The 26,608-nt window shown below is 41.8% G+C and overlaps 1 protein-coding gene across 1 annotated transcript; it reads left to right on the forward strand.

Moving 5' to 3' along the window:
* Window positions 1-11,176: 11,176 nt before the first annotated feature.
* Window positions 11,177-21,996, forward strand: NANP (N-acetylneuraminic acid phosphatase). Its single transcript, XM_053303358.1, has 3 exons — window positions 11,177-11,546; window positions 13,789-14,550; window positions 19,599-21,996. Exons 1-2 carry the CDS (start codon window positions 11,457-11,459, stop codon window positions 14,500-14,502), a joined length of 804 nt encoding a protein of 267 aa, XP_053159333.1. The 5' UTR covers window positions 11,177-11,456; the 3' UTR covers window positions 14,503-14,550; window positions 19,599-21,996.
* The last annotated feature ends 4,612 nt before the right edge of the window (window positions 21,997-26,608 follow it).

Here is a 26,608-nt window from a genome sequence, read left to right on the forward strand (position 1 = left end):
TAGAGGCCCTACAGGGGTGGAGAGAATAGGCTGAAACCAGATGGATACATAATTCTTTGTGACCAGATTTGGATTTTTTAAAGCCAAATTCTGGTTTACGGCCCGTTTGACCCACGAGTATACCCCTTAGGTTCTGGCAAGGTCCTGAACTGCAGGCTGCAGCCTTTCCCACTTCGGTAACCTGGAGGTTTTACAGACAGGGCTCCCCCCATGATCCAATCCTGATTGGAATGTGCTGGATTTAATCCTGACTCCCTGCGGGTTATCAGGGACCAGGACTTTGATTCTCCCCAATGGAGGCTGCGAATTCTGGCTTAGCCATTATGTCCAGGGTAAAAAAATCCTCTATTTCCAGCAGCTTTTGAAAAAAACTCTGGGGCTTCTGCTTTCTCCAAAGGTGCTGATGGTTATGCAAAGGATGTGCTGATGGCTATGCGAATGGTCCACCTAATCCCTTGAATTAAACCTTGAATTAAAATGCCTCAAATCTTCTGAGAAGCAGATTCGCTCTAGATACCCCAAGGCATAGAGCCATGTGTGAAAAACCAGGTGGCCATTCTGTGACACGTTCTGTTGAAGTCATAATAGTCTGGACCATTTAGGTCAATTTTTAGCAAATAATGGGGGGAAATCCCAAAGTTTTGAAAATTGGTTAGACTTGGTGGTTCTGATGTCATCCATAGGCTCAATTGTTTACATTATGGGAGAAAGTGGATTGAAGGAGATCTTGACCACTATTTATGCACACATTAGTGTCAAGGGGCATAAGGGGTCATTTTCTGGTTCACACAGCACTTGCAATTTCTGTATTTCTGTATTTATTTATTTTACATACCACACCAAATGTATGTCTCTGGGCAGTTTACAACATAAAACAAATTAAGACAAAAATTAAAACATTACAACAATTAAAAACCACAATTCTAGTTAAAAGGCTTGGGTGAATAAATGTGTCTTTAAAGACTTTTAAAAATCTGTCAGAGATGGGGAGGCTCCATTTCAAGAGAGAGCACATTCCAGAGTCTCGGGGCGATAAGAGAGAAGGCCCGTCTCTGAGTAGCCAGCAGGCAAGCTGGTGGCAATTGCAGGCGGATCTGTCTAGATCATCTCAATGAGTGGTGGAGCTCATAGTGAACAAAACATTGAAAAAACATTCACAAGCACAAGCAAAACTGAGCTAAGGAAGCCCTGCCCAGTTTTTCACGTGTGCGTATACCGCTGGGATCGGGCCCGATCCCGGCAGCACCGCAGCGGCAAATCTGCCTACAGAGCCACCCTTCCAAATGAAGTTAGGAGAGTGAGCAAGTGAAGTTAGGAGAGTAATCCCATTTCACTGATCGTCTGCCAGCCGTGGCTGATTGAAGCCATGGCTGGCAGACTCAGGTGATCTCAGGCAGGGGGGATCCCCATAATGCACCGCACACTCGCGTCATGCATTATTAGATCTCGGGGGTGGGGGGGTGGGATGACGTTTGGCAACACATCCTGGCACCCTGGCCCTCTGAGCTATAGGCAGCAGCAGTCAGTAGTCAGCTGGCGGGGAGGGGGCAGGATCTGCTCACCAGAGAGAAGCCCGATGCTCACTGGCAGGGAGGTAAGCTCTTTAGGATTCCCCACTAATCCTTTTGCCCTTTCTCACTGCTCATGGGATAGGGCTCATTCTCTTAAATACCCTGGGCCTAAGCTGTTTAGGGTTATATAGGTCACAACCAGCACTTTGTATTTTACCTGGAAACATATTGATAGCTGTGTAGTTCTTTTAATATGAGAGCAATATGGTCTCTCCGAGATGACCTGGAGACCATCCTTGATGCCGCATTTTGCACCAATTGCAGTTTCTGGACTACATACAAAGGAAGCCCCACATAGAGCACACTGCAGTAGTCAAGTCTGGAGGTTACCGGTATATGTACTACTGTTTCGAGAAACTACTGTTTTGAGACAAAGAAATGGATGCAGCTGGCATATCAGCCGAAGCAGGTAGAAAGCACCTCTGGCCACTGGAAATTCTTCATGATTACAGTGCCAGTCCCCCTTCCTTGGAATCAGTAAATAATAAGCCTTCACTGAAAAGGATTGCAGAAAAATTCAAAGAGCAACTGCAAAACCTGGAAGGAGTAGATGCCATTCTAAACCTGTGGACTCAATACATTCGTGTGGTTACTATTTTTGAAGCACTACATCCAAGAAGAAAGAATGGACAAGTGGAACCTACATATGTGTTGTGTGCAAGACCTGCTTCCATATTTTTACTCTAATGGCCACTTCCCATGTGCAAAAGCATGCCAATTGTACTTGCAGTTCTTGAAGCAAAAATGGACAAAGAAGAGTACAAGAAATTTGTCAAGAATGGATATTTCACTATCACAAGGACAGACAAGTTTGGGGGTGGAATTTGGTCTGACATGACCATCGAACAAGTATTGATGTGTTCTATTAAAACTTCAGGAGGACTAACTCCTGGAAGAGAAATGCCAGAGGTTGTGTTGAATTGATGGATTCTGGGAATGTCTGCTGCTCAAAATGTATGTGATAGTTTATGAGGTTTCTGTGGTGTAAACTCGATGTTCCATAGTACCAAAGTTTACACCACATAAATCTTCTAAACTATCACACATGTTATGAGCAGCAGGCATTACCAAAATCTTGGGATAATGCAGACATTCAGAAACATGTTCCGTGGTTCACAGCTCATCCTCCTTTTCCAGTTTTCCTGGCCTTGAACTCTGGCCTTGAAATTTTTATTTGACAATAAAGGCACTACTTTTCACCTACTTCAGCAGCACTCTGTAGATCTCTGTGGAGAAAGTTATGCCATTTAGCAAACTGATAGCTCTGGGTATTCAAAATCCAAATCTGAACATTTTTCAGAAACATTGTTCTTGGGGTAAATTTTAACGGGTGGGGTTAAGCCGATTTGAAGGGTTTCAGTTTACTTTGGGATATACTGTTTTATATGTTAATGTGGGTTTTTATCATCTAAATTTTGTCAGGTGACTATAGTAAAATGTTATTTGCCCTGAGTCCTAAGATCAGGCAGGGTTAGAAATTTTAAAACTACAGACAAATCAACGAAGCATCATAATGCCAGTTAGATAAGCAGATTAACCACAAACGAATTGGAGCACAGGGTGAAAGCAGCCCCTCCAATAACCCATCTTTACTTTGAAAATGTTTAATGTATACATTTGGATATTTTTTTGCTAATTGGAACCATGCACTTCTGTGACTCACTGAAGTGAGTGTGGACACTGACACATGTAAACTTTTGGCAGGTGCTGTGAATAGATCAGTGCAGATTACAAGTCTCTGAACTTGACAGTTAAAATGAGGGACAGAGGCACTGGACATTCTGTTGCTCTGCATATGCGTATCCCTACGATAGGAGATGGTATAGTCTTCCCATTTCTTGCTGAGCATCAATGGGGCACTTCCACAGTGACTGCTAGGCACACATCACTGCAGCCATTTAACTCCAAGGCTCTTGCCATACTCTTCCATGCCTCTCCATATAGAAGCCTGTTCCCCCCCCCCACCCCCATGTGACTCCTGCTCTCCCCAGGGAAATCTGTGTGCTGAGGGTCTGAGCAATAATGAATGCTAGAGGTCCCTAGCAATGGTGCAGACAGTGAAGAGAACAGCTTGACTGCAATGATGTGTATGCAGCTGTGCAGCAGAAGTGCCTTACTGCAGCTGAGAAGAAGACAGAGCAGAAGCTCAGCTGTATGCGTTCCTATGGGACTGGGGCTCCTTTGCACTGCAGCAGAATGTGGAGGGCATAGAATGCTGAGGTGGCAAAATGAATTGCTGACTTTAGGCAGGGCCCTTCTAGAGCTGGGGGCTGCAAGGGGAAGGGCGGAATCAGCAAAAACCCGGGGGCTGGAGAGGGAATCAGCAAAACCCACCCCTCTCACAGTTATCCCCATGCATGACAGAACTGCCACTTGCATAAGCCATTCTTAGGATCCAACTCATTAAGTTACAAAGCTTCAGGAAGACACTAAGACTGCATACTTTGAGGTGTTAAAGAGTTTATGCAGAAAGTCTGAAGGTAATGTGATACACCAAGCTGGCAAAGCCATGCCAGCATCTATTTGTTGCTATTTGTTTGGTCCACAACTATTTGTTGTTTGGTCCACAACTATAGTTCTCAGCATATCGACAAGTTTTAACAATAATAGGAAGGGATTAACAAATCACAAAGACTTGCAAAGAACCAATCCTCTTAATCTGAGCAGGTTATTTTCATTCTCAGATAATCTTTTATGTGTATAGCCCTTTTAGGACAAACAGCCTAATCTGAGAACAAGTCCAGCAAGAATATCTGGATTTAAACTAGTTTGGAACATGTGTCCAAATTCATACACATCTTTTATCAGTGTTTAGTTAATCTGAAGTAACTACAACTTCCTTGTTGAATCATATTCACAACTGCCAACACTGATTAGAATCTCAACTTCATACAGAAATAGGTATTACGAATATGACGAATATTTGTACACCACTTTACCTTATTCTAAGATCAGGAATTTACCAATGTTTAATCAGTCTGATGGGAAATACAAATGAGATTGTTAAATTGTGTTATGGGATAACTAATATTTTTTCCATGAACTTCAGTGTTTGTTCCATGTTCTTGAATAAATATACTTTAGTTTGCAGATGGAGTTGAATATCTCTGATTGCCAACATGATGGCAAAGCACTCTTAAACAAACTGCAACATTGCCATTTTCTCTCTCCTCTTCAAGACAAATGAGCTTTATAGAATCACTAGCAACTTTCTCATTTCATCTTTAGAATAAAGTCTGAAAATAAGGTGATGGTTATTGGTGTCTACAAGGCATGCTTTTAAAATAAAACACCTATAAAGCAAAACTTCCCCAATGCAATTTCCCTCTCACCTGGTTACGTCTAGCTGTGCCTTATTTATTTATTGTTAAATTTGTATACCGCCTTTCATTAAAACATTCTCAAGGCAGTTCACAAAAAATAAATAACAACAAGGCTATAAAAATTACACAATTAAAATATTAGGCTAGGATATAAAAACATAGATCTGACTAAAAAGATATAAAATACAAGCACAATATAACCATACAAAATATAAAGCAGCAGCAGTAGAAACAATCATATAAATGCCTAGGTTAAAAGCCAATATTTTACACACTTTCTAAAAAACTGTGATGGAGACTGAGGAGTGAATGGCTACCGGGAGAGCATTCCAGAGTCTGTGGACAGCAACAGAAAAGTTACAAATTAACACCAAGCCACCGAAACTGTTACTCTTGCTCATTCGCACATGTCCTCTCTATCTCTCTCCCTTCCTTCCTCCTTGAGACATCCTAAGCTGTTGAGACATCCTAAGCAGTTGAGAGAACAGGTTTTGAAACTAGTTTTCTTGCAAACTGACATGTACTCATGTTGGGAGCGGGAGCGGGTTAACTATCAATCCAGCAGACATACAAGATGGCGTAGGTTATGCTAAGCGGTGGCCATCAGTCCCGCGTGCACGACAGCTGAGCCTCCATCATTGTCGGCACCTGGAGCGGGCAGCAACCCTTGGGAGCAGGCAGTCCCTCAGGTATCCAGGGCCCAAACCGTTAAGAAATTAAAAACCAGCACCTTGAATTGGACCCGGAAACAATTTGGCAGCCAGTGTAGTACTTTCAGAATGGGCATGATGTGATCCCAGCAGGCAGCTCAAGATAAAATCCTAGCTGCGGTGTTTTGCACTAGCTGCAGTTTCTGAATATTCTTCAAGGGCAGCCCCACTTAGAGCACATTACAGTAATCCAGCCATGACGTGACTAAAGCGTGGGTAACAGTGGCCAGATCTACCTTCTCGAGAAAGGGCGCACTAGCTGAAGCCATGCAAAGGTACCCCCGGCCACCACCTCCACCTGAGCTTCCAAAAGCAGAGCCAGATCCAGCAATACCCCCAAACTGTGTACTTGCTCCTTCAAGGGGAGTGCAACCCCATCCAGAACTGGTACAATCTCCTCATCCTGATTGGTTTTCCTAGTGACCAACATTACCTCCGTCTTGTCCGGATTCAGTCTCAGTTTATTAGCCCACATCCAAACCATGATGGCCTCCAGTCCCAGATTCAGGACATCCACTGCCTCCTTAGGATCAGGTGATAAGGAGAGATGGAGCTGAGTGTCATCAGGCATATATATTCATTCATTCATTCATTCATTCATTCATTCATTCAATTCCTATACTGCCCTTCCAAAAATGGCTTAGGGTGGTGTAAATAGAGAAATAATAAATAAATAAGATGGATCCCTGTCCCCAAAGGGCTCACAATCTAAAAAGAAACATAAGTTAGACACCAGCAATAGCCACTGGAGGTACTGTGCTGGGGTTGGATAGGGCCAGTTACTCTATTGCTGACAACTCAGTCCAAATCCCTGGATGACCACTCCCAGCAGTTTCATGTAGATGTTAAACACCATGGGGGACAAAACCGAACCCTGCGAGATCCCACAGGCCAATGGCCATGGAGCCAAGCAATAGTCTCCCAGCACCACCTTCTGGACCCTGCCTCCAAGAAAGGAACAGAGCCACTCCAAAGCAGCCACTTCCCATACTCAAGAGGTAGTCCAGAAGGATACCATGGTCGATGGTATCAAATGCCGCTGAGAGGTCCAGCAGAACCAACAGGGATGCACTCCCCATCTAGCTCCCGACGTAGATCATCCACTAGAGCGACCAAGGCAGTTTCAGTCCTGTATCCAGGGTGGAAGCCATATTGAAAAGGGTCTAGATAATCTGTATCTTCTAAGACCCTCTGCAGCTGGGATGCCACCACACGCTCTATCAACATGTCTAAAAAGAGAAGGTTAGAGATAGGTCTATAGTTGTCCGGGTTGGAGGGATTAAGGGACGGCTTTTTTAATAATGGTTTTACCCTCCATTGAGGCATGATGGCTTCCTGACCTCCATTAATGAAGCATTAATAATCACCTCCAATCATCTGCCTGTACCTTCCCTGGCAGCTTTTATTAGCCATGAAGGGCAAGGGCAAGTGTGCATGATGTCGCCCACACACCGCCCAGGATCTTGTCCACATCCTCAGGCTGCACTGAAAAGAATCCAACACAATAGGACCAGATGGTACCTGAGGCACGTCTGCCGGAATTGCCAAAACTCTGGAGTTCAAATCAGCACGGATGCGAGTGACTTTATCTGCAAAGTGACGTGCAGAAATGTTTCTTTGTTCACTATGTCCATCCCCTTTCACATATACCACTGCTCTGTCTGGTACCTCAGGAATGTTAGTAAATACTTCATGATGACCTGAGTTTGGAGAACTATGAATGAAAGCAAGGCAGGTAGGAGGCACCTCTTCCTTTGTCAGACAGGAGGAGGAAAGTGAGAAAAAACTCTGTGTCTCACAGCTACTATATCTGATCAGCCCATTTCAATATCGAGAATGAAAAAGTTGAATACTATACACTGGCCAACATGCTGCGTGGCATAACATGGGTGCTGCTGATCCACATACACTGTTGCAGTGTATGTGGATCGCATGTGAAGAGTGAGGATCTAATTCTTCAGTGTACGTGGATCTCATGTGAAGTGCCGGCAGTCGTGCGCTTTTGCACAAGAGCACGAATACTTCAGGTAGTATGGCCACACTGCAAAAATGCTAGTCATATTGGAAATATGTTGCTGATGCCTGCAACACTGCCCAGAGCTTCTGGATCGATAGGGCGTTATAGAAATGTAATAAATAACTAAATAACCACATGTATGGGGATCGGCACTGCCCACATTATGCTGTCTTATCAGCACTGCCCACATTATGCTGTATTATCCACATTATGCTGTCGAACATGTGGGCCCCAAGGAAAACAAGTGAGGCTTCTACATATACCTTTTAACTATGAATGTCTAGCTTTCTTTTGTCTTTCTTTTTTTCAAGAAACCTTGAAGTGTATAGTATTCAGCAGTACATTGTAATTAATACCTAAATAAGAGGTGCTAGAGTTCAAGTCTGTTGAACCAGAATTTTCCACTGTCATGTTTTTGAAAGTTTCCATTTACAAGTATGGAGGTAAAAAAACCCAAAAAAAACCCATGGTGGTCTGTTCTCATGCTTATTCTTACAATATTAATATTCTGGTATGAATCTTCAGGTTTGCATTCTAAAGAGAAGCATGGTTCTGGCTCTAAAAGCTGGAGAAAAAGCTTGAAGGTTACTGAGTTCAACCTGACAGATACTCTATAGCTGCAATACTCTTCATTTGATGTCTTTAGATAATTAAAATAAGTGCATACAAGTGTGGACCCACAACAAAATGTTGCAGTATATGTCTGGTCTGCATCTGTTACTTGAGCCTGTGGCTAAGCATGGTGAAAAAACAAAAGCTAGCAATAAAAACATAAGTTCCTACTCTAACTTGAGAACATCTTATTCACTATGAACCCCATCACCCATTGAGATCTTCCGGAGATTATCTCTAATTTTAATTTTTTTCTGTTTTGGAGAGGGATGGGGATGGGGGGGGCCCACTGGTGCCCAGTCCCCAGCTCATTGTAATCCATCTTTAAGGTTTCAACAGCTAATGGCTGGTGCGGGGGTCAGTTTAATGTTTTCATCAGTATTCCCTGAGGTTGTAGGGAGGAAAAGTTTAACTAATGGTGAATATTGTGAGTGCGTGCATACAATGATCAGCAGATGAACAAATTCAGTACATAATTTCCCCCTTCCATTCCACAGGAGAGTTCACACACATAGTTGTTTTTATGTTATTTGGGGAGAGGGGTTAACCCATATACTAAGAGCTTCATGTCAAATCCCTTCCTCCTCCAAAACTCAAGGCGAGAAAACACATGGTGGGCGAGAAAACAAAAAAGGTTTAGACTAGGGGTGTGCATGGAACCAATTCAAGTGGTTTGGTTCAAATTCAGCCTGCTGGCTCTCAAGCCAGTTCAAGTTGAACCACTGCCAGTTTGGTTTGAGGGTCGAACTAGTTCTATTCGGTTCAAGGGGGCATGCTTGTGAAGAGGGATCCATTGAGGATTCCCCTTTACAAGCAAAGGGGGGAACCCTGCCTTTAAAATACTCCTAACAGGGTCAGCGAGATGGCACCTTCAGTATTTTCTGAGCTGAAATACTTATTGGAATCAAGTTTGTCAAGGTTTTATTTGACAGAAATATATTTAAATGACCAGAACCACATATATACACATAATTCTAGAGGTCAGCATGACCTCTTTCCAGCCTCCTTAACTACTAACTTTGTTCTCATTCTTCTTACATCCCTGGTCTCTCTTTTTCTCTCCCTTGCCTCATTCCAGTTAGGACATGGAGGAGGAGGCAGTGAATCCTTCTGTTTCCAAGCCCTCTGGCATTTACATTTCCACCCTTTCTTCCAAAATTGTCATAAAGAACCCTGTTCTGATTGTGTTTGGATTAATTTTGTTTTGCATTGTAAATATTCTTTTAATAAGGTATTATTTTTTTTTAAACGAACCCTGTTCTGCCTAATATCTAGCAATCATGTAATCATGTTATTACTATTTCATTGATTAAATGTCTTAGAGCATCACAATATTTATATTTCTTATGAAAATTGATACAAATATTCATGATTTTTTTTGCTAGTTTTATAACCTATTTACACTATAGATTTCCTTCACGATTATGAGGTCTACAACATTGCTGTGTAATAGACAAGATTAATCTGCCTTCCCCATCTTACACCTTTTATTCTGAATGCTGTTACATGATGCACAACTGCAAAAGAAAAAACAAGTTTGTCTTGGAGAGCTTTCTACAATACTACAAAAAAGCAGGTGCAATGAGAGAGAGAAAGAGAAAGTCCATCTCTCAATAGCCACGAGCAATAGAAAAAAGCTACTGCACCTTTCTTTCTGAAGAAAGGAGATATTCAAACTAGGAAAGTGATACACTAAACCATGTATTGGTAAGTACATGTAAAGTTTTGAGTTACACATAATTTGGCATCTAAAGGGCTCTAATCATTGAAAACTTGCATATTCATAGTATGGTAGCAGAAGCCAACCTAATAAGGATAATCTGATTTATATCTGTATACAAGAGACTGCCAGTGAGGATGTATGAAGCAGCAGACATCAGATAAAAAAAGGCATATATATATATATATATATAGAGAGAGAGAGAGAGAGAGAGAGAGAGAGAGAGAGAGAGAGAGAGGTTTTTATTATTTAGCAACTCTCAAAAAACAAAAAGTGCTAAGATGGGTCTCAGTCATGGCTACCATGTTTCACTAGCTCACCACTTTGGATACAAATGACTATTTTATCATATATACGTGATGAACGTGCTACAATCCACCTAACCACTTGGCAGGCGGATATCGGATTACCCCAGACTGAGTGACAGAACTCATTTCAGGCCAATGTGGTTGTCTGAATCCGATTAAGGAGCACTGCGAGAAGCAGCATACTGAAGCGCTAAATGGGCACACTACTGCCAGTCACGGCTACAATAAAGTCCTCAATTTCTCCATTGCCTGCCATTGTCTCTGTCTCTTGTCTCTGTCACCTTTACTCCTTAAAGAGAGGAAACAAACAAAAAATGTCAGAAGTAGCCATCTGCAGACAAAATAATTGACGATCTTGTACTTTTTTAAAAAAGCTTTCGCTTTCCGCTCACTACTGAGTTATTCAACTCCTTTTATCTGCCGGGCAGAGGAGCGCATTCCAGGCACGTTCTCGCCTACCTCTTCTTGGAACATTTAGCAGAGGCTGCAGCGGCAAAGCTCAGCTGCGCCTCTTCAGCCTGCTTCAACCAACGCGCCACACGCACACATAAACATTCTTACACTTCTCAGGCATTTCCCCGTAACGACAAGGCAGGTGCATAAAACGCATGCGTACACGAGATGCCTAAACACCCGCCCACACACACAGAAACGAAAGTCGCCCATAGAGGTAGAAAAATAATAGAGTTATAAAAAGGTGAACTTCCGCTAAGATATGAAAACGGCTACTGTCCACGTTCTCTACATAGGCTTCATTTAAATACTTTGAATTTAAAAATCACATTTTTAGATTTTATTTATCCATAGGTTTACTTGGAAATCACATAAACTCCTGCCTTGGCTGCTAACTTTTGCTTCTGTGTAGACACGCTCATGTCCAGTCACAGCTATACCAAATTTCTGGATTTCTCCATTGCGGGACAGCAGCTCTCACTTCATGAGAGATGAGGGATTTAAAAGAGCCTCCCGATGGTGAACTCGGAAATTCGCTCTCAAGGCATTAAGATGGGATACTCTGGTTTGTTCGTATCTCTGTGTAAGACCGACCTTGGGAGAAACCAGCGAATGAATCAACCTGCTGAGACTAGAGGAGGACCGAGTGTGTGCGTGGCAGGTTGCTGCATTAGGCAGGCTGCTCTGCGACCCGAGTGAGGTGGTTGCTGCTGCTGCTGCTGCTGCTATTGCTGCTGCTGTTATGGGGCTGCAGGGGATCAAGGCTGTTTTCTTTGACTTGGATAACACGCTGATCGACACCGCCGCAGCAGGCAGGCGAGGCATTGAGAAGGTACCGATTGGGCCCAAAGCACTGGGAAGGAAGCACACTCCTAAAACCCTAATTCGGTTTAATAAAGCTTGTGTAAATGCCATCGCCCCGTCCAGCCTAATCCCTGCAACTGTGCCAAGAGGACAGCTGGGGTTTGTCACGGGATCTCCTTCCTTGAAGATTTTCATAGACTTCCAGTCAGTCGCCATCTGCAGGGTTGGTTGGTACTGTACAGTAGATTTATCCTCTTTTAGGTCATAGTTCTGCCTAGAGGGGAAAGTCTCGATGACCCTGTGGGTATGTCAGAAATGCTCTGATGTATGTATGATGTGTTGATTATCCCAATAGTACCAATTATGAGTCAAGAATCATCATTAAGCTGCTAATTATTCTGAATTAATCCAGAATAAAAAATGTGATTTGCACCCTTATATGATTACAGTGGAAAAAAGAGATTCCCACATGTTCTTTGTCTTCTTTAGAATTACTGTCTGTGTGTGGGGGGGTGAGAGAGATAGAGTGTGTGTGTAAGTACAGTGCTGAAAAAGAAAACTCAGGAAGAGTTTAAATCGAGCAAAATAACACAAAATCTTTGGCTATGTTTTCACAAAAGCGGTCTAACCGCATTTCACATGTGTCATGTTTTGTTAGATAAAAGTATAGGAGATTCTTAGATATTCTAAAGGAAAATGCTTATTTGGAATGATGTAGCCTATACATACTTTGTCAAAGTTATGTTAAAAGCATTTACATAGCTGGGGTCAGAAATGTGTTTTTATACAGAGAAATGTTTTAGAGTAATAAATAATAATAATAATAATAATAATACACTTTAATTGTTTGTTGCCCCATAAGAAATTGATCTCTGGGCAACTTAAAACACAACATTAAAACATGAGCTAAAAACACAACATTAAATAATAACAGATAAAAAAATAAAGGGGAGGGGAGAGGAAGTACAAATACAATACAAAAACAATTTTAAAAACTTTTTAAAAAAATCAGTTACAATCAAATCACAATTTTTAAAAGGCCTGAATGAAGAAAAAGGTCTTTACCTGGTGTCTAAAAGAACAAAGTGATGAAGCCAAGGCGAACTTCACTGAGGAGGGTTATGGTCCTAATTGTCCCACCTTGCTGGCAGTGTTCCCTGAAAGAGGGATTCCCAGTTGTTGACTACAACTCCCATAATCCCCAGCTGCAATGTCCTTTGTCTGGGGATTATGGGAGTTGTAGTCAACATCTGGGAATCCCTTTTCCAGGAAACACTGCTTGCTGGGTTACCTCATGTTGTCTCAATGTAATCTAATGTAAGTGTAGTACAGGGCTGCACAACTTTGGCCCTCCAGCTGTTCTTAGACTACAATTCCCATGATTCCCAGCCACAGAGGCCATTAGTCAGGGATGATGGGGATTATAGTCCCAACATCTGTAGGAGGGCTGAAGTTGTGCAGCCCTGTACTGCATTTATATTAGATAGTCTCCTATTGAGACAACATGAGGTAACACAGCAAGCAGTGTTCCCTGTAAGAGGGATTCCCAGATGTTATTGACTACACCTCCCATAATCCCCAGCCAAACAGCTAAATATTGAGAAAGTTTTTGTGATAAAAATTACAGTTAGTTCACAAACCTACCTTACAATCCAGGGCATCAAGCCATGGTTCTCCATATTCAGATGTAATGGACGATTGCAGCTTGTTAAAAAATGTGACCAGAAATTTTAATTTTCCTCCCTTTTTGGATAAAGGAAGAAAGAAGGGAAGAGGGGACATAATTTGTTGTGATGTCGAAATTTCCAAATGCAGCCATAATGGCTGCAAAGTATTCCTGGTGAAAACTGGCTCTGCAGTTATGATGTATTAATTAGACTCCCAAGTTATTTCATGAGGTCATTTACACAGTCAAAAACTGTGTTCTACACAGGTTTGGAAGCTGTGTCTGCTCCCAATTTTTGGTTGTGTGGAAGCAAGGTAGGAGGAAAAACTACCTTGCTCCAAGGAAGTGATTGTGTGGAAGCAAGGTAAGAGAAAAATCTGGGTAGCTTTTCCTCCTACCTTACTTCCACACAACCGAAAATTGGGAACACGTACAGCTCCCAAACCCAGGTAGAACACAGGTTTTGTTTTTGTAAATGATTTCAATATATTATTGTTTATTCCAGTGGAACATCTTGTAGACTAAGCCATTGTCCAGTATAAAGCAAAACAGTAGAATCTAAACCATCCCGATTCTGTTTTAATCCTTTCTTCATTTCTAATAGGTGATAAATGTCTTGCAGTCAAAGCATAATTACGATGAAAGAGAAGCTCTCATGGTTTGTGATAAAGTCCAAGCCAAACTCCTCAAAGAATGCCACGATCCTTCTAAGATGTGTATTACTGACCTAAGGATTCAACACTGGGAAGAAGCTATACAAGAAACAAAGGGAGGAATAATTAATCGGAATCTGGCTGAGGAATGTTATTTCCTTTGGAAAACTACCCGTCTGCAACATTTGACTTTGGCAGATGAGACACGTGGGATGCTCAGTGATCTTAGAAAAGTTGTCCGTTTGCTTCTACTAACAAATGGAGATGCAAAGACACAAAGAGAAAAAATTGAAGCTTGTGGGTGCCAGCCATACTTTGATGCTGTTGTTGTTGGAGGAGAGCAGGAAGAAGAGAAACCAGCCTCCTCTATATTCCATCACTGTTGTGAACTGTTAGGGGTTCAGCCTGAGGACTGTGTTATGGTTGGTGACTCCCTAGATACAGACATTCAAGGAGGCCTGAATGCGGGTTTGAAAGCAACCGTTTGGATAAATAAAACAGTAGCAGCTCCCAAAGACATTTCTCCAGTTCCCCACTATATTATTTCTTCTGTTCTTGATCTCCCAAGGCTTTTACAGAACAAAAGGGATGCTAACTTGGAGATTAACAAAGTGGCTGGTCTCTGCACTATATGTGATAATTCTACTGAGGGATCTATATCTTAAGCCTACTAGAACTCATGTCAAAGGGTGTCTTCACACATGAGGCTTAAGGTGATTTGTCTTCATTGTTCTGTTTATCTAAAACCTATATTGATGAATGTGTAGATCTGATTTTTATTCTATCCCGCACATATTCACATGTGACACAAGCATCAGGAAACAGGCTCAAATACATCTTTTGTACACCTGTCTCCTGTAAAATTTGTCCAAGTTCAGCCCTACCATACCTTATCCAACCACAGTCAGTTTATTAATATAACATGTAAGTAGATTTGTGAATTAATTAAAAGAGAAGAAAATTATTTACTTGAAAATTCTCCACGATTTTTTGTCTTTATAAAGAAATAACAAATAGCAATCAAGTCTGCAATCTAATTAACCTGAAATGGTTGGAATTTAAAACCAAGAAATCCAATTTCCTTCAATTAGACCAAAAGCCCAATCAGAAAACTTCAGCCAGCACATAACACGTGTGGGCTGAGGAAAACCAATGGTGCTGTATTGCAAAAAACAACTTTAAATACAAATAATATCATTTTAGACGGATTGTGGATTAGGCTGTAAACTTGATTTCTGTATGCATACTGTCTATCTCTTACAAACGAAGAATAGGCTTGCTGGAGGGCAGGAAGAGTGGGGAATGTTTAACCAGTCCCCACCAATCTCTGCCTTCTGTTGCCAGCCATGTACATGCAGCAATGCAGCAGAAATTATAGGAAATCCTTGGTACTTTCACTGAGAGAGCTATTTTAGGATTGTAGAGCTGATGCCTGATGAACTATTATGATTGTTTGAAAATCCAGCTGGACACACAGCTTTGAACTCTTATCTTCTAAATGTTTGTCATCCTAAATTCTCTTTTTTCATTTTTTACTCAGTTTTGTAATGGCTCTTTTAAATAAAATGAGCCAAATGCTCTTAGGGGGCAATGATATTTGAGAAATATACATATGCATACAGACCCATTTTTCAGAGACACTACATATATATCCTTTAAATGTTTACATCTATTTTCATGCTAACAGTTTGGAGCCGTGTTGCAGTGCCCACCTGCACTTTCTGCTGCAGTGTAAGAGCACAGCCCTACAGTTGTGGTCTCCAACTCACTCTGATAGGACAGGACCATGCAAATTAGGCTTCTTGTGGCCACTCTGCTGCTGGAGGCACCTGACAGTTCTGGACCTCTCCGTTCCAGTGGATGAGATTTTGAGCTGTGCTCCCCAAAATTTATTTTCTAAGTTCCTAATTTTTTCTATTATCAAATAGAAAAATATTTTTTCTATCATCAAAACTCCTAAATTTTTGATCTCCCCTCTCTCGCCCTTCCCACTCTTCATGTTAATCAGGGTGGTATATCCAAGAATATGAGCAACCCCTCCCTCAGTGTGTGTGTGTTTTTTTTTTAAACACACATCTTTTTTTAAAGAGGCTTTTTAATGTTTCACCTGTTGCTTCTATCTGGAAGGTTCTTTAGTTTTTATAATTCTCAGGGTTTTTTTAAAGCTTTTTAAATAACCTTTAATTTGAAACTTTAAAAGCAACTGTAATACTGATTGTGGTTTTAGCTTGGATTTTTAACTTGTTTAACTTAATTTGGTTAATTTTATTAGTCTTGTTTTTCATGGTATCTATTTTATAAATGTTGTGAGCCGCCCTGAGCAGTAGTGTACAGGAGGGGTGGGGTATACATATTTTAAATAAATAAAATAATACCACTAACTTGTGATGGTCCTTGAAGGACTTCACTGAAAGCAGCTTGTGGCTCAAATTCAAATGGATAATTATACTAATAAACTAAACGAATAAACTGGCCGTTTTCTACCTATGTTGGCATATTTCTATCTGTCCTGTGACAAAGCTGATATGTTGTTTCTTGCAGCTGAAACAAGCGTGAGTATGTCTTGATGTTTGCTTTAACATAGGAACATAAGAAGCTGCCATATACTGAGTCAGACCATTGGTCTATCTAGCTCAGTATGGTCTTCACAGACTGGCAGCGGCTTCTCCAAGGCTGCAGGCAGGAATCTCTCTCAGCTCTATCTTGGAGAAGCCAGAGAGGGAACTTGAAACCTTCTGCTCTTTTCAGAGCGGCTCCTTCCCCTGAGGGGAATATCTTGCAGTGCTCACACTTCTAGTCTCCCATTCATATGCAACCAGGGCGGACCCTGCTTAGCTAAGGGGACAAGTCATGCTGGTCCAGCTCTTCTCTCCTCAGCTTACATCTCAGAGTTGTCAGAGCACCATGCTTGGGTTATGCTTAACTTTTAGAATGCTTAAGGGGTATCCAGCAGCATGATCGAGGCTGTTGATTTGTAATCTTAAGGTGGTGGTTGTTGTTAAGGGCTGCTGCTACTTTCTCCTACTCTGTTCCACATCTGCATCACTTTAATCCCCAGCCCTAACTCCCAGATACACTTTTTTTGATAGAAGTATAGTCAAGGAGATCTTCTGGTGCTAGGAGCTATGCTGGGTGGGGGTCAACAAAAGGCTTTCCTGCAATCTGACACTGATCAGATGCAGAGTTGGGCTTTTTCTTTCTATAGCTGTTCAGAAATGCTGAACCTGCAGTTACTGCAAATGGGTTGGATCCAAGAGGTGAAGGTAGAGTAACCAACGTTCATTACTAACTGTTTATTAGTGATTGCTGGAGCTGCTGGGGTAAGTAGAGAGGTTAGAATGGTTAGTAAGCACCTAGACTAAAGGAAGCAAGGGGAGGGAGGAATTTCCTCCCCACCTTAAGTGGTGCAGCGGGCAAATGCTTGACTAACAAGCAAAAGGTTGCCAGTTCAAATCCTCACTGGTACTGTATCAGGCAGCAGCTATATAGGAAGATGGTGATAGGAGGAGGAAGCAATCGTAAACCCCTCCTGTATTCTACCAAAGCAAACCATAGGGCTCTGTGAGCACCAGGAGTTGAAACTGACTTGACAGCACACTTTACCTTTAATGCCTAGTAGATCTCTCTCACTCACACATCATCATGCCTTGTTCATAGAATCAAAAGCCATCAGTCTAACCCAGGCATTCTCAATTTGGGTCCCCCAGCTGTTTTTGGACAACATCTCCCATAATCCCCAGGCACAGTGGCCAGTAGCCAGGGATTATGGGAGTTGTAGGCCAACATCTGCAGGAGGGCTGAAGTTGAGCAGGCCTGGCCTAACCGGATCAATAGGGTAGAGTTAAACCAAACATTCTGTAATGGAAATGCAATGAGGGGCTTCTACAGTCAGCACAGCTCCCCTTCCTCTTGTGACCCTAGCTCTCTGTTTTCCTGCTCCTTTATGTCTGCTGCCAATAATCTTTGTAGAAGAAACAAAGCAATTCAAGTCATTCTAACATCCCCCCCACCCTGCCTCTTGATTCATATGGACTAATATACATTGTGTTGTAATACATTCATGTGCTTGGTTATATGTATATTCCTTGTTATGATCAACTATATGTGTTACAATATTTGGATATATGCATGTGCAGAATTTCTGCTAGACTGTTGTTATTGATTCTAGTTTTCTAGACCATGTTTGATATGGGTTCATTACCCCCATTTACAATATAGCATCTTGGATTTGTTTCTAGGATACAAGTGTCTTGCCTTTTTTTCCTCCACTCAGATCCTTGGCTATTTTTGCAGTTACAGCAGTGCTATTTTGGCCATTTTTGCAGTGTTTCCGCCACCGATAGCATTTTTATGGTCTTTGAGCATCCACCTTTGCACGGTGTTTTTTCTATCCCATTTCCTTCTTGATTTTACACCAGCACAAAGCATGCATTGAAAAGTATATCCAGTTATGCTTCCCTCACTGCCAAATTACCATTCCGTAGAGCAACTGGTTTTGCAGTTTGAATCAAATGCACAACATTGTAAATTATCTGGCAAGAATACAAACGTCTTGTGATGAAGAATCCTACCAGGTTTAAAAGGGAAAAAAGACCCCAGAGCTGTACCATTATTGGAAGCTGCAATGCTTCTCATGTCTTAGTGAACTGTGGTTCTTTGTAGCAGACACCTGAAGATGTCAGATCAAGATGAAGGTGTAGAAAAATCCTGCCAGAAGACGTCAGGACCACTGATGTATTTTAAAAGGTCCTGTTTGTAGCTCATCTCCTCTCAGTGGCATCCATAACTGAATGGCTCCACTTCTGGCATTTATGGTTGAGCAGGACCAGTTCCTAGATATTCCCTCCATATGACGATGGAGGGAATAGAAAGGCAGAGGAGCCCTTCCTCCATCCTCACCATTAATTTAGAGCCAATTTGTACACCATTATAGCATTTCCATATGCTTGAAGGCTGTGTGTATGTGCCTTCTCCCATGCATATAATATGATATGGAACATAGATTCCTAGGCATATGTGGATGTCCTTGATTTTTACATCCCTTCTACCCCCCCCTTTCACTTTTTTGAGATGGTAAGATGGCAGGGATTAGGTATACATAAATGTTTTTCATTATGCATAGCCATGGGCCATTGTAGAGTAGGTATACAGACATGTACAATTATGTGTTCATGACACCCAGTTGCAGATTACATTGAGTGCCCAGCCAGGGGCACCCGAGGGTGACGCTGATGCCCCTCCATTATGCATAGAAAATTTCTGCAAATATGCATTTGTGAACTGACCTATAAGCACATAACCAGTGGACAATCCACAAAGGAATAACTTGATCAATATAAGTGATCATACGAAACCCCACCACCAAAATGCATATGTATAATAATATTTTTCTCACTTGAACCACACTACAAGAGCACTCTTTTGCACTCTTGCCAGGAAAGGGCATATTGTAATAGTTTTAGTATTTTGATTTTTCATCTTTTCAAGTTTTAATGTTTAATTTTCATCCTTTCAAAATTAGCTATCAAACTGCCTTAACTACCTCTGCATCATTTGCTTCAATAATGAATTGTATCTTTGCCTCATTAGCATGACTAAACTTTCATGGTATATAAACAACTTTCTTGTCAGGGTTAGGGATTTAGAGTAGCTGCCACAAAATGTTGAAAGCTTTTGTTTTCCAAACTGTTGATGCTTTTCACTGTATTTTTGTTGGCTTTTAACTGAGAGGGGTCCTGAATATTCTCCTTTTTTCTTTCAGTATGAAAACACATCAACAGAAACAACCTGCGTCCCTCTCCTGATGTAATTGGATGGAAATACTATTTGCTCCTATTCTAACCTTAGAACTCAGTTATAGTTAAGATATCCGATGTATATATCTGAGATATTTGTGCATTTTGATGCATTTGTGAATTGTTCCAAACCTATCAGTATTTCCATTGTGTGTGTTCTTTCAGTACAGGAACCATTTATTGCAAAGGTATATTTGTTTTGTAAAACAGTAGACGTCTCACTATCCAAACTTTGAATATGCATATTTTTAAATTATCTCAGCATTTTAAATTAAGGTGCACCATAAATGGTCTTAAATCAAATCAAAACCTCTCTCTGAACATTTTTCTGTCCCAACATTCACATTTGATACTGAATGAATTTCAGCTTCCCAAGTAGCATGCTCAATGGCTCACTTGCTTACATTATTTATTTTAGGGTATTATATACTGCTTATCACTGTTTCTCAAGTAAAAGCAAAAAACCATCATGTCTATGTTTAAACAGCCATACAATTAAAACATTAAAAAGAGAATAGATTTGTGATACAATGTCATGCAAATAAGATGTTCCACTATTTATTCATTTTTCATATACTGTTCCATTCCTTCTGTCCTCCTTTATAAACTTGGTTCCAGATAAAAAGCGTTATAATCTGTTTTTATCTTGATTTTCAAGCCAAGATAAATTTTGAGTATCCATCTTTTCTGTCAAAAAATTCCCATGTCCTCATTATCTTCTTTCACTGCATTTTTTGATGGATGGATCCCTTTTCTCAGTTTTATTGACTAAATTCACTTTTACTAAACCAGAAAAGTAAAAAATGAAATTTATCCTATAAAATAATATAATGAATAATAGATTCTAATAATATTAGTAAGTTCTGTAAGTCCTTTTTGAAGTTTCTTGTGCTGAACTGTGTTTGAAATGATGTTTGTGTACTTCATTATTTCAACTATGATTTTTTAACAGAAAAGTTTTTTTAAAAGTCTTTGGCAAGTATTGAAAAGATAGCTTCATAAATGACAGGGGAGCTGCCCTAGAGAAGAAATTCGACAAGTTATGAAGTAACTAGGTGTCATTCCATTGACACCAATAGCATGGTGCACCTTGCTATCACTTGCAGAAAGTAGACCAAGTAGACTGATGAACCATTGCCCAATTTCCAGGGGATCAGCTAGCACAGCTGGTTGTTGTGATCCTTGCAAAGGATGCTGAATGACATGTACCTTGTTCTGAGCCAAAAGGTACTTAGTGAGGCTATTCACACAAGAAACCCAATCCAGGCTAGGGCAGCCCAGCCTGGGTTGGGTTGGGCTGTTCAGATGGAGAGCTGGGGTCGCTCCCAATCCTGGCGCTTCTGCCCCTGCTAGTACAGCATTCAACCCCGGCCCTTAACTGGGGTAAGAAGGCATAAGTGCTCTGGGGCCATGTGTATGCTTGGGTTGGAGACAGCCTGAGCATACACAGAGCCAGGCACCTAGAGCGCCTGGCTAGAGGGGGAACTGCTCACGTGAAGCTTCTTGGGATTCCTGGAGTCATTTCTCCACTCTCTAGAGATAATTTATATTGCTTCTTCTGTTTTAATATTTCTTGGGTCGTCACTGCATCCATATGGTATGCCTTGCTCAGGTATAAGGTGCCCGGTACAATTTGAATTTTGTTACCAGGTCATTTTTTGCTACAATACAATCCTGGTCAAACCAGCTATCAGATTTACATCTCCCACGGGAGCTGGTTTTAGTGGCTTGGCCTAGGCAATGCTGTACCTTCTGGATAAGAGTTTGGTAGTGACTAAGGACACCCACATTTGGGGACTCTGTCAAGAGAAGTGCACAGAGTTGCAGGAAGTCATCTGTGACCAAAATATCCCTGACTCTTCTAAGCTTGCAGATCGTTTGGCCCTTCACAGAGGTCAAACAGGCGGACCTGCTCAAGGACTACTCCCTCCCCCAAGATCGCTAGGGTAAGGAACAATGGAAGATAGTCACTGTCCATCTGTCCCTCTATATTAAATTGAATCAAAGAGCTCAGCACATTTCATGATACAAATATATAATCCAGCACACTCACTCTTAGCCCAGACCAGCGGGATAATGAGGCATGATAAAAGTATGTAGGATCCTGACTTGGTGGTTGCATAAAGAGGCTGGGAGGAATGGCTTCATATACTTTTATGGCATACAAGTGAATTTTGGCCCGTTAAATAACGGGCGCTAGTAACGGGCGCTCTGGCCCCCCGCCGACATTCCCCCTCCCGCCGACAGCCTGCATGCCGCGGCCGGTCTCCTGGCTGGGTGAGGGCCCCAAGGTCTCTGCGGCCGCCGCCGCCCACCCTCCCTCCCTCCCAGCTGCCAAGATCTCCTTACCCGAGTACGCCCGCGTCAGTCAGGTGATAAAAGTTCCTATTTAGAGAAGGAGAGAGGAGCTCGCAAGCAGAGCTCCTCTCTCTGAAAAGCCTCTTCCCGAACTGGCGCTTTGGGCACAAAGGACGCCTATTGCATCCTTTGTGTCCATAGCGCCAGTTCGGGCAGTGACTTTTCACAGAGAGGAGCTCTGCTTGCGAGCTCCTCTCTCCTTCTCTAAATAGGAACTTTTATCGCCCGACTGATGCGGGCGTACTCTGGTAAGGAGGTCTCGGCAGCTGGGAGGGCGGTCGGCGGCAGTGGCCGCGGGGGCAATTACATGGGCCGATTTGACCCTTAATCATGGGGGGGGGGTTGGTTCAAAAAGGAGGACTCGGGCAGCTGGGAGGGCGGGCGGGCACTTGGCGGCGGCGGCGGGAGCAATTTATTGGGGACATCAACCGTCGTTTGGGGCACTTCAGCTACTTTGGCCAACATGGCTGCCCGTGTCTGGGCGGCCGTATCTTTCTCGGCGGTTCTGGGCATGTGCTCCGCGCATGCCCAGAACTGCTGAGAAAGACACGGGCGGCACGGCCGCACACTCAAGGGTTTTATTATAGAGGATACGTATAAAAAAATATTGGTTTCTATAAACCCCTATCCAGGCTACTAGTGGAGTTCCAGCTGAAAGTGAACATATCCAACACATCAAACTTCAGCTTACAAAAACACCTCCGATTACTGAAAATGGACATTTTCAGTTTCTTTCATCTGAGATGAATAAATGGTAGATTTAGGAACTCATAATTTTACTGTAGTAGAGCTAATATACAGCAGGTGGCGTATTCAGACTTACTTATACTTCTTGTGACTTAGCACTAGTAGTGACAGGCCTTTCTCTTGGTTGCTTGGGGGGGGGCGTGTCATGTTGCCAGGCCTCTGTTTAGAACAACTGCATGGGTGGAAGCAAGCAAAGAGAGAGGAATATGCCATGTTCAGAGGCAGTATAATACTTCTAAGTACTAATGGTGTGGGGACAAACATTAGGGGTTGGTCATCACCTTTACGTTCTGTGTTGAGTTTCCAGAAAAATTAGTGATTGCTTGGTGGCCCACTGTGACACATTTTCAAGACACTTTGTAGGCAAAATAACTTGCATCCATTCAGACCTGAACTCCACAGTGGTCACTGATTTATCCCATGAGGTGTCCAGAAACTCATCTTCACATGGTGGTAGAATCCTTGAAATGCTGCTAACTCCATTGGAAAGCCAGTGGGGGAGCAAGGAATAGAGAGCTGGAACCAAAATTCATCTTCAAAGAAATTTAAAAAGTGTTCCAGGGCTCTTTCCAAGGAGTAATTGAAATATGAAGAAAATGTCAAAGGTTCTCTAATGGAGAATTTTTCAGAGAATATTTTCAGAATCCCTATACTGATCATACTTCACCTGAAGACGTAGCCTGGAGATTTAGCTACAGTGTGGCATGAACCTTTGCTTGTAGAACTTACTCTCATTACAATAGTTTTGCAATGGAACTAGGCCTGCGCTTTGGAGCTACTAGCTGCATTATTAATATGCTCATTCAACTTCTCACTACATAAGCTGAAAACTATATATAAACAACAAGATTTTCGTCACATACCGTATTTAATTAGAGTAGATGAAGAAGCTTAATCACTTCATTTCTTTGTATGTGGTGTAAAGAGCCCATGTAATTGCAGAGCAGAAGCTGTTCTACATGCCATTTGGTGGCATTTTGTACACAGAGAAAGGTTGTTTGGCCTGAAACTGTGCCAAGCTCTGCTTTAATCTTTCAGAGCACATTTTAGTTTGAAGAACAGCCAACCACACCCATCTTGACAGACCTGTATAATATGTTTCTTTAAGAAAAATGAAAACAAAAATTATCTTTCTGAGATAATTTATTTCCTGGATATCGGGTAAATGATGCATTCAACATTATTTTAATCCTGCAAGGGATGTATTAAAATCATAGGTTCCAGCTCTCCCTATATACAGGGACAGCCCCTGTTTTGCTGGAACTTGTTCCTGTCCCTATTTTGCCCATATTTTTGCCTCTTGCAGGCCGAGCCTGTTATATGAAGCTGTGTGTTGTATTCTATTTAACAGTTATGTTTTGTTAATTAGACGTTTGTCACTGTAGGGATCCTGTAGAGAATGTGAGGAGTGGAGTGAGAAAGGAAATAAAAGAGAAGGAGAAACATGGAGTTGTCTCTGAATAAAGTTCAGTTAAACAAACATTAGAGTGTTTTGTGTTTTCAAAGGAAGCAGCTATAAAACATTTGGCAATGAGATTTTGAACCAGCTATGCGTATGAGCCTGCCAAGTTTGTGAAGGTTCCTACGCCCTCATTTCATTGATTAATGGGCCTACATTCCTGAACTGCTGCATTCTACTATTGCTGCTGCTGATTGTTTCTCCAGCTTTCTGACTTGCACAACCCTTGAAGGTACTTTCCCCTTATCAATTCTGTTGTTGTTCACTGGATGCCTACTGCAGCATGGCTCAGATCCAACCACCATCTTTTTTCTTGTCCATCCCAGGAGAACCTGCTCTTCCCTGAAAACTATGGAGGTCCTATTTCTAGAATTACCTCCTCACTATTCAGACCTCTATTTTACTCCAGCAAAGCAGAAGGCTATATTGCTTCTCTGCCTGGGCCCTGAAGGTCAAAGAATATATAGGTGACCCTCAATATCTGTGGTCTTGTGGATCGTGGTTTCGCATATCTGCAGTTGGATCTAAGAGACCCAGTTTCCTTATTTGTGGCTAAATAATAGGCAAAATTTGCCTATCTGCGGTTCCTGGGTGGCCAGAAATTACTTCCAGTGTAATTTCTGGCTACCTTTTTACAGAATTGAACCATTTTGTGGTTCTTCTCCCTGCCCCCCACCCCCCAAAAACAACCCCAGAATATTTTTGGCAAACATTCACAAAAGTCTGTAGGATTTACAAAGTTGGGCGGGGGGGGGGGCTTTTTGGAGAGCTTGAGGCCAGGAGAGCAAGGTTCTGTGCTTTATTTTCTTTATTTCAGCTTTTTTAAGCTTAAGAAAACTAACCCCTGTATTCCCATAGGGGTAAAGCTTCATTATCTGTGGTTTCCATATTCACAGCTATAGGCAAGAATGGAACACTTGCTAATAATGAAGACCACCTGTATATTCATTTGCCCTTTCCTACCAACTTGGAAGGGGATGCTAAGCCTTAGATGACCATTTTAATCCTGCTTTGAATGTGATTGCGGAACGTTACAGTTCTGTTCTAGATTCCAACTGCCTGGGAGATATGTTGATCAATATGTCACTGCACTGCGTGCATTAAGTGTCAGCTGTGAGTTTGCCAACTTTACTGATTAACTGTGAATTTGCCAACTTTACTGATTTGCCAATTTTACTGATTTACTGAGCAGTAATCAGGGTGTTATGAAAACAAACTGCTACAAACTGAGTAAAAAACTGCTACTGGAGTGGAAACTTACCTTGGATAAATTCATAGAAATTGCTAGAAGCACGGAAAATGCTCTTCACTGTGCCAAATCACTCTCTTTGGTACCCCAAAACAAGATTCCTGAAATCCAGGCTGTTCAGTCTAAATCCTTCCATTCCCAATCTTCACATATGGCACTGCCCCAGAAAGTGGCAGCACAAGAAAGGAAGAGCTACCAATGCTACTGATGTTGAGACTCTGCCCACAAAGCCAATTTTGCTCACTGTCCCTGCACGGAAAGTCACTTACAACAGGTGCAAGAAAATGGGACCCTTTGCTAAATTTTGGAAGTCTGCTGTCCACTCAATTACTGATTCACTATATGATGAGGCAGGTGAACCACTTCCTGACAGTGTTTTAGGTGTGACAGACTCAGAGCCTGCTTGTCCACATTGTGAAGTAAAACGTAATGGCCATGAAGTGCAGGTGATGGCTGATTCTGATTCTCTGTACACTATCATTTCTCATCTACTTTACAAGGAACTCCTTACTACCTCAGATCTGCATCTGAAGCCTTCAGACATCTACCCATGGGGATATGGAGGTTCCCCTATTGCCATAAATGGATACTTCACTGCTGTCTTATAATAAAATCTATGTACTACAGAAGGGAACGTGTATGTGTCACAAAAAGGAATCTCAATATTGGGCTGGAAACATCAGAATGATCTACAGATAGTGTTAGACTCAAATAGCATGAAAACCATATTACAGATGATGGAGCATCCATATGTTGATATGGTTTCTGATATCTTAGATTCACCCCCCACCCTACTTCTGGCACTGCCATAACTTGATACATCCTGGCACATACCATATGGATGTTGTTGTTTTTCCTGATACTCCTGGCACTGCCATACATACACTGCTATACAACTTTAAGAGGTTGGAGTAATGCTATGATTATGTTCCTCACTTTGTGTTTTACAGGAATTGCATTTGCCTTCATCTGAATTTTATGTTTTAAATGTATGGCAGTGTATTGTACAGGTATTGCATTGCTTTCAAGACTACAGCATGCTGACATCATAGAACCTGTTGATTCAGCAGAACGGATCTCTCCCGTTGTTCTTGTATGAAAATCAAAGGGTACACTTCAAATGTGCATAGATTTAAGAGATGTGAACTCCAACATGGTAGTGG

Source organism: Hemicordylus capensis, chromosome 1 (genome assembly GCF_027244095.1).
Source record: "Hemicordylus capensis ecotype Gifberg chromosome 1, rHemCap1.1.pri, whole genome shotgun sequence".
NCBI classification, from domain to species: Eukaryota; Metazoa; Chordata; class Lepidosauria; order Squamata; family Cordylidae; genus Hemicordylus; species Hemicordylus capensis.

Bases quoted from the DNA above. Each gene is read 5' to 3' on its own strand.
- NANP (XM_053303358.1), top strand. From the start codon at position 11,457: ATGGGGCTGCAGGGGATCAAGGCTGTTTTCTTTGACTTGGATAACACG. The intron at 11,547-13,788 runs GTACCGATTGGG...CATTTCTAATAG, and splicing joins GCAGGCGAGGCATTGAGAAG to GTGATAAATGTCTTGCAGTC.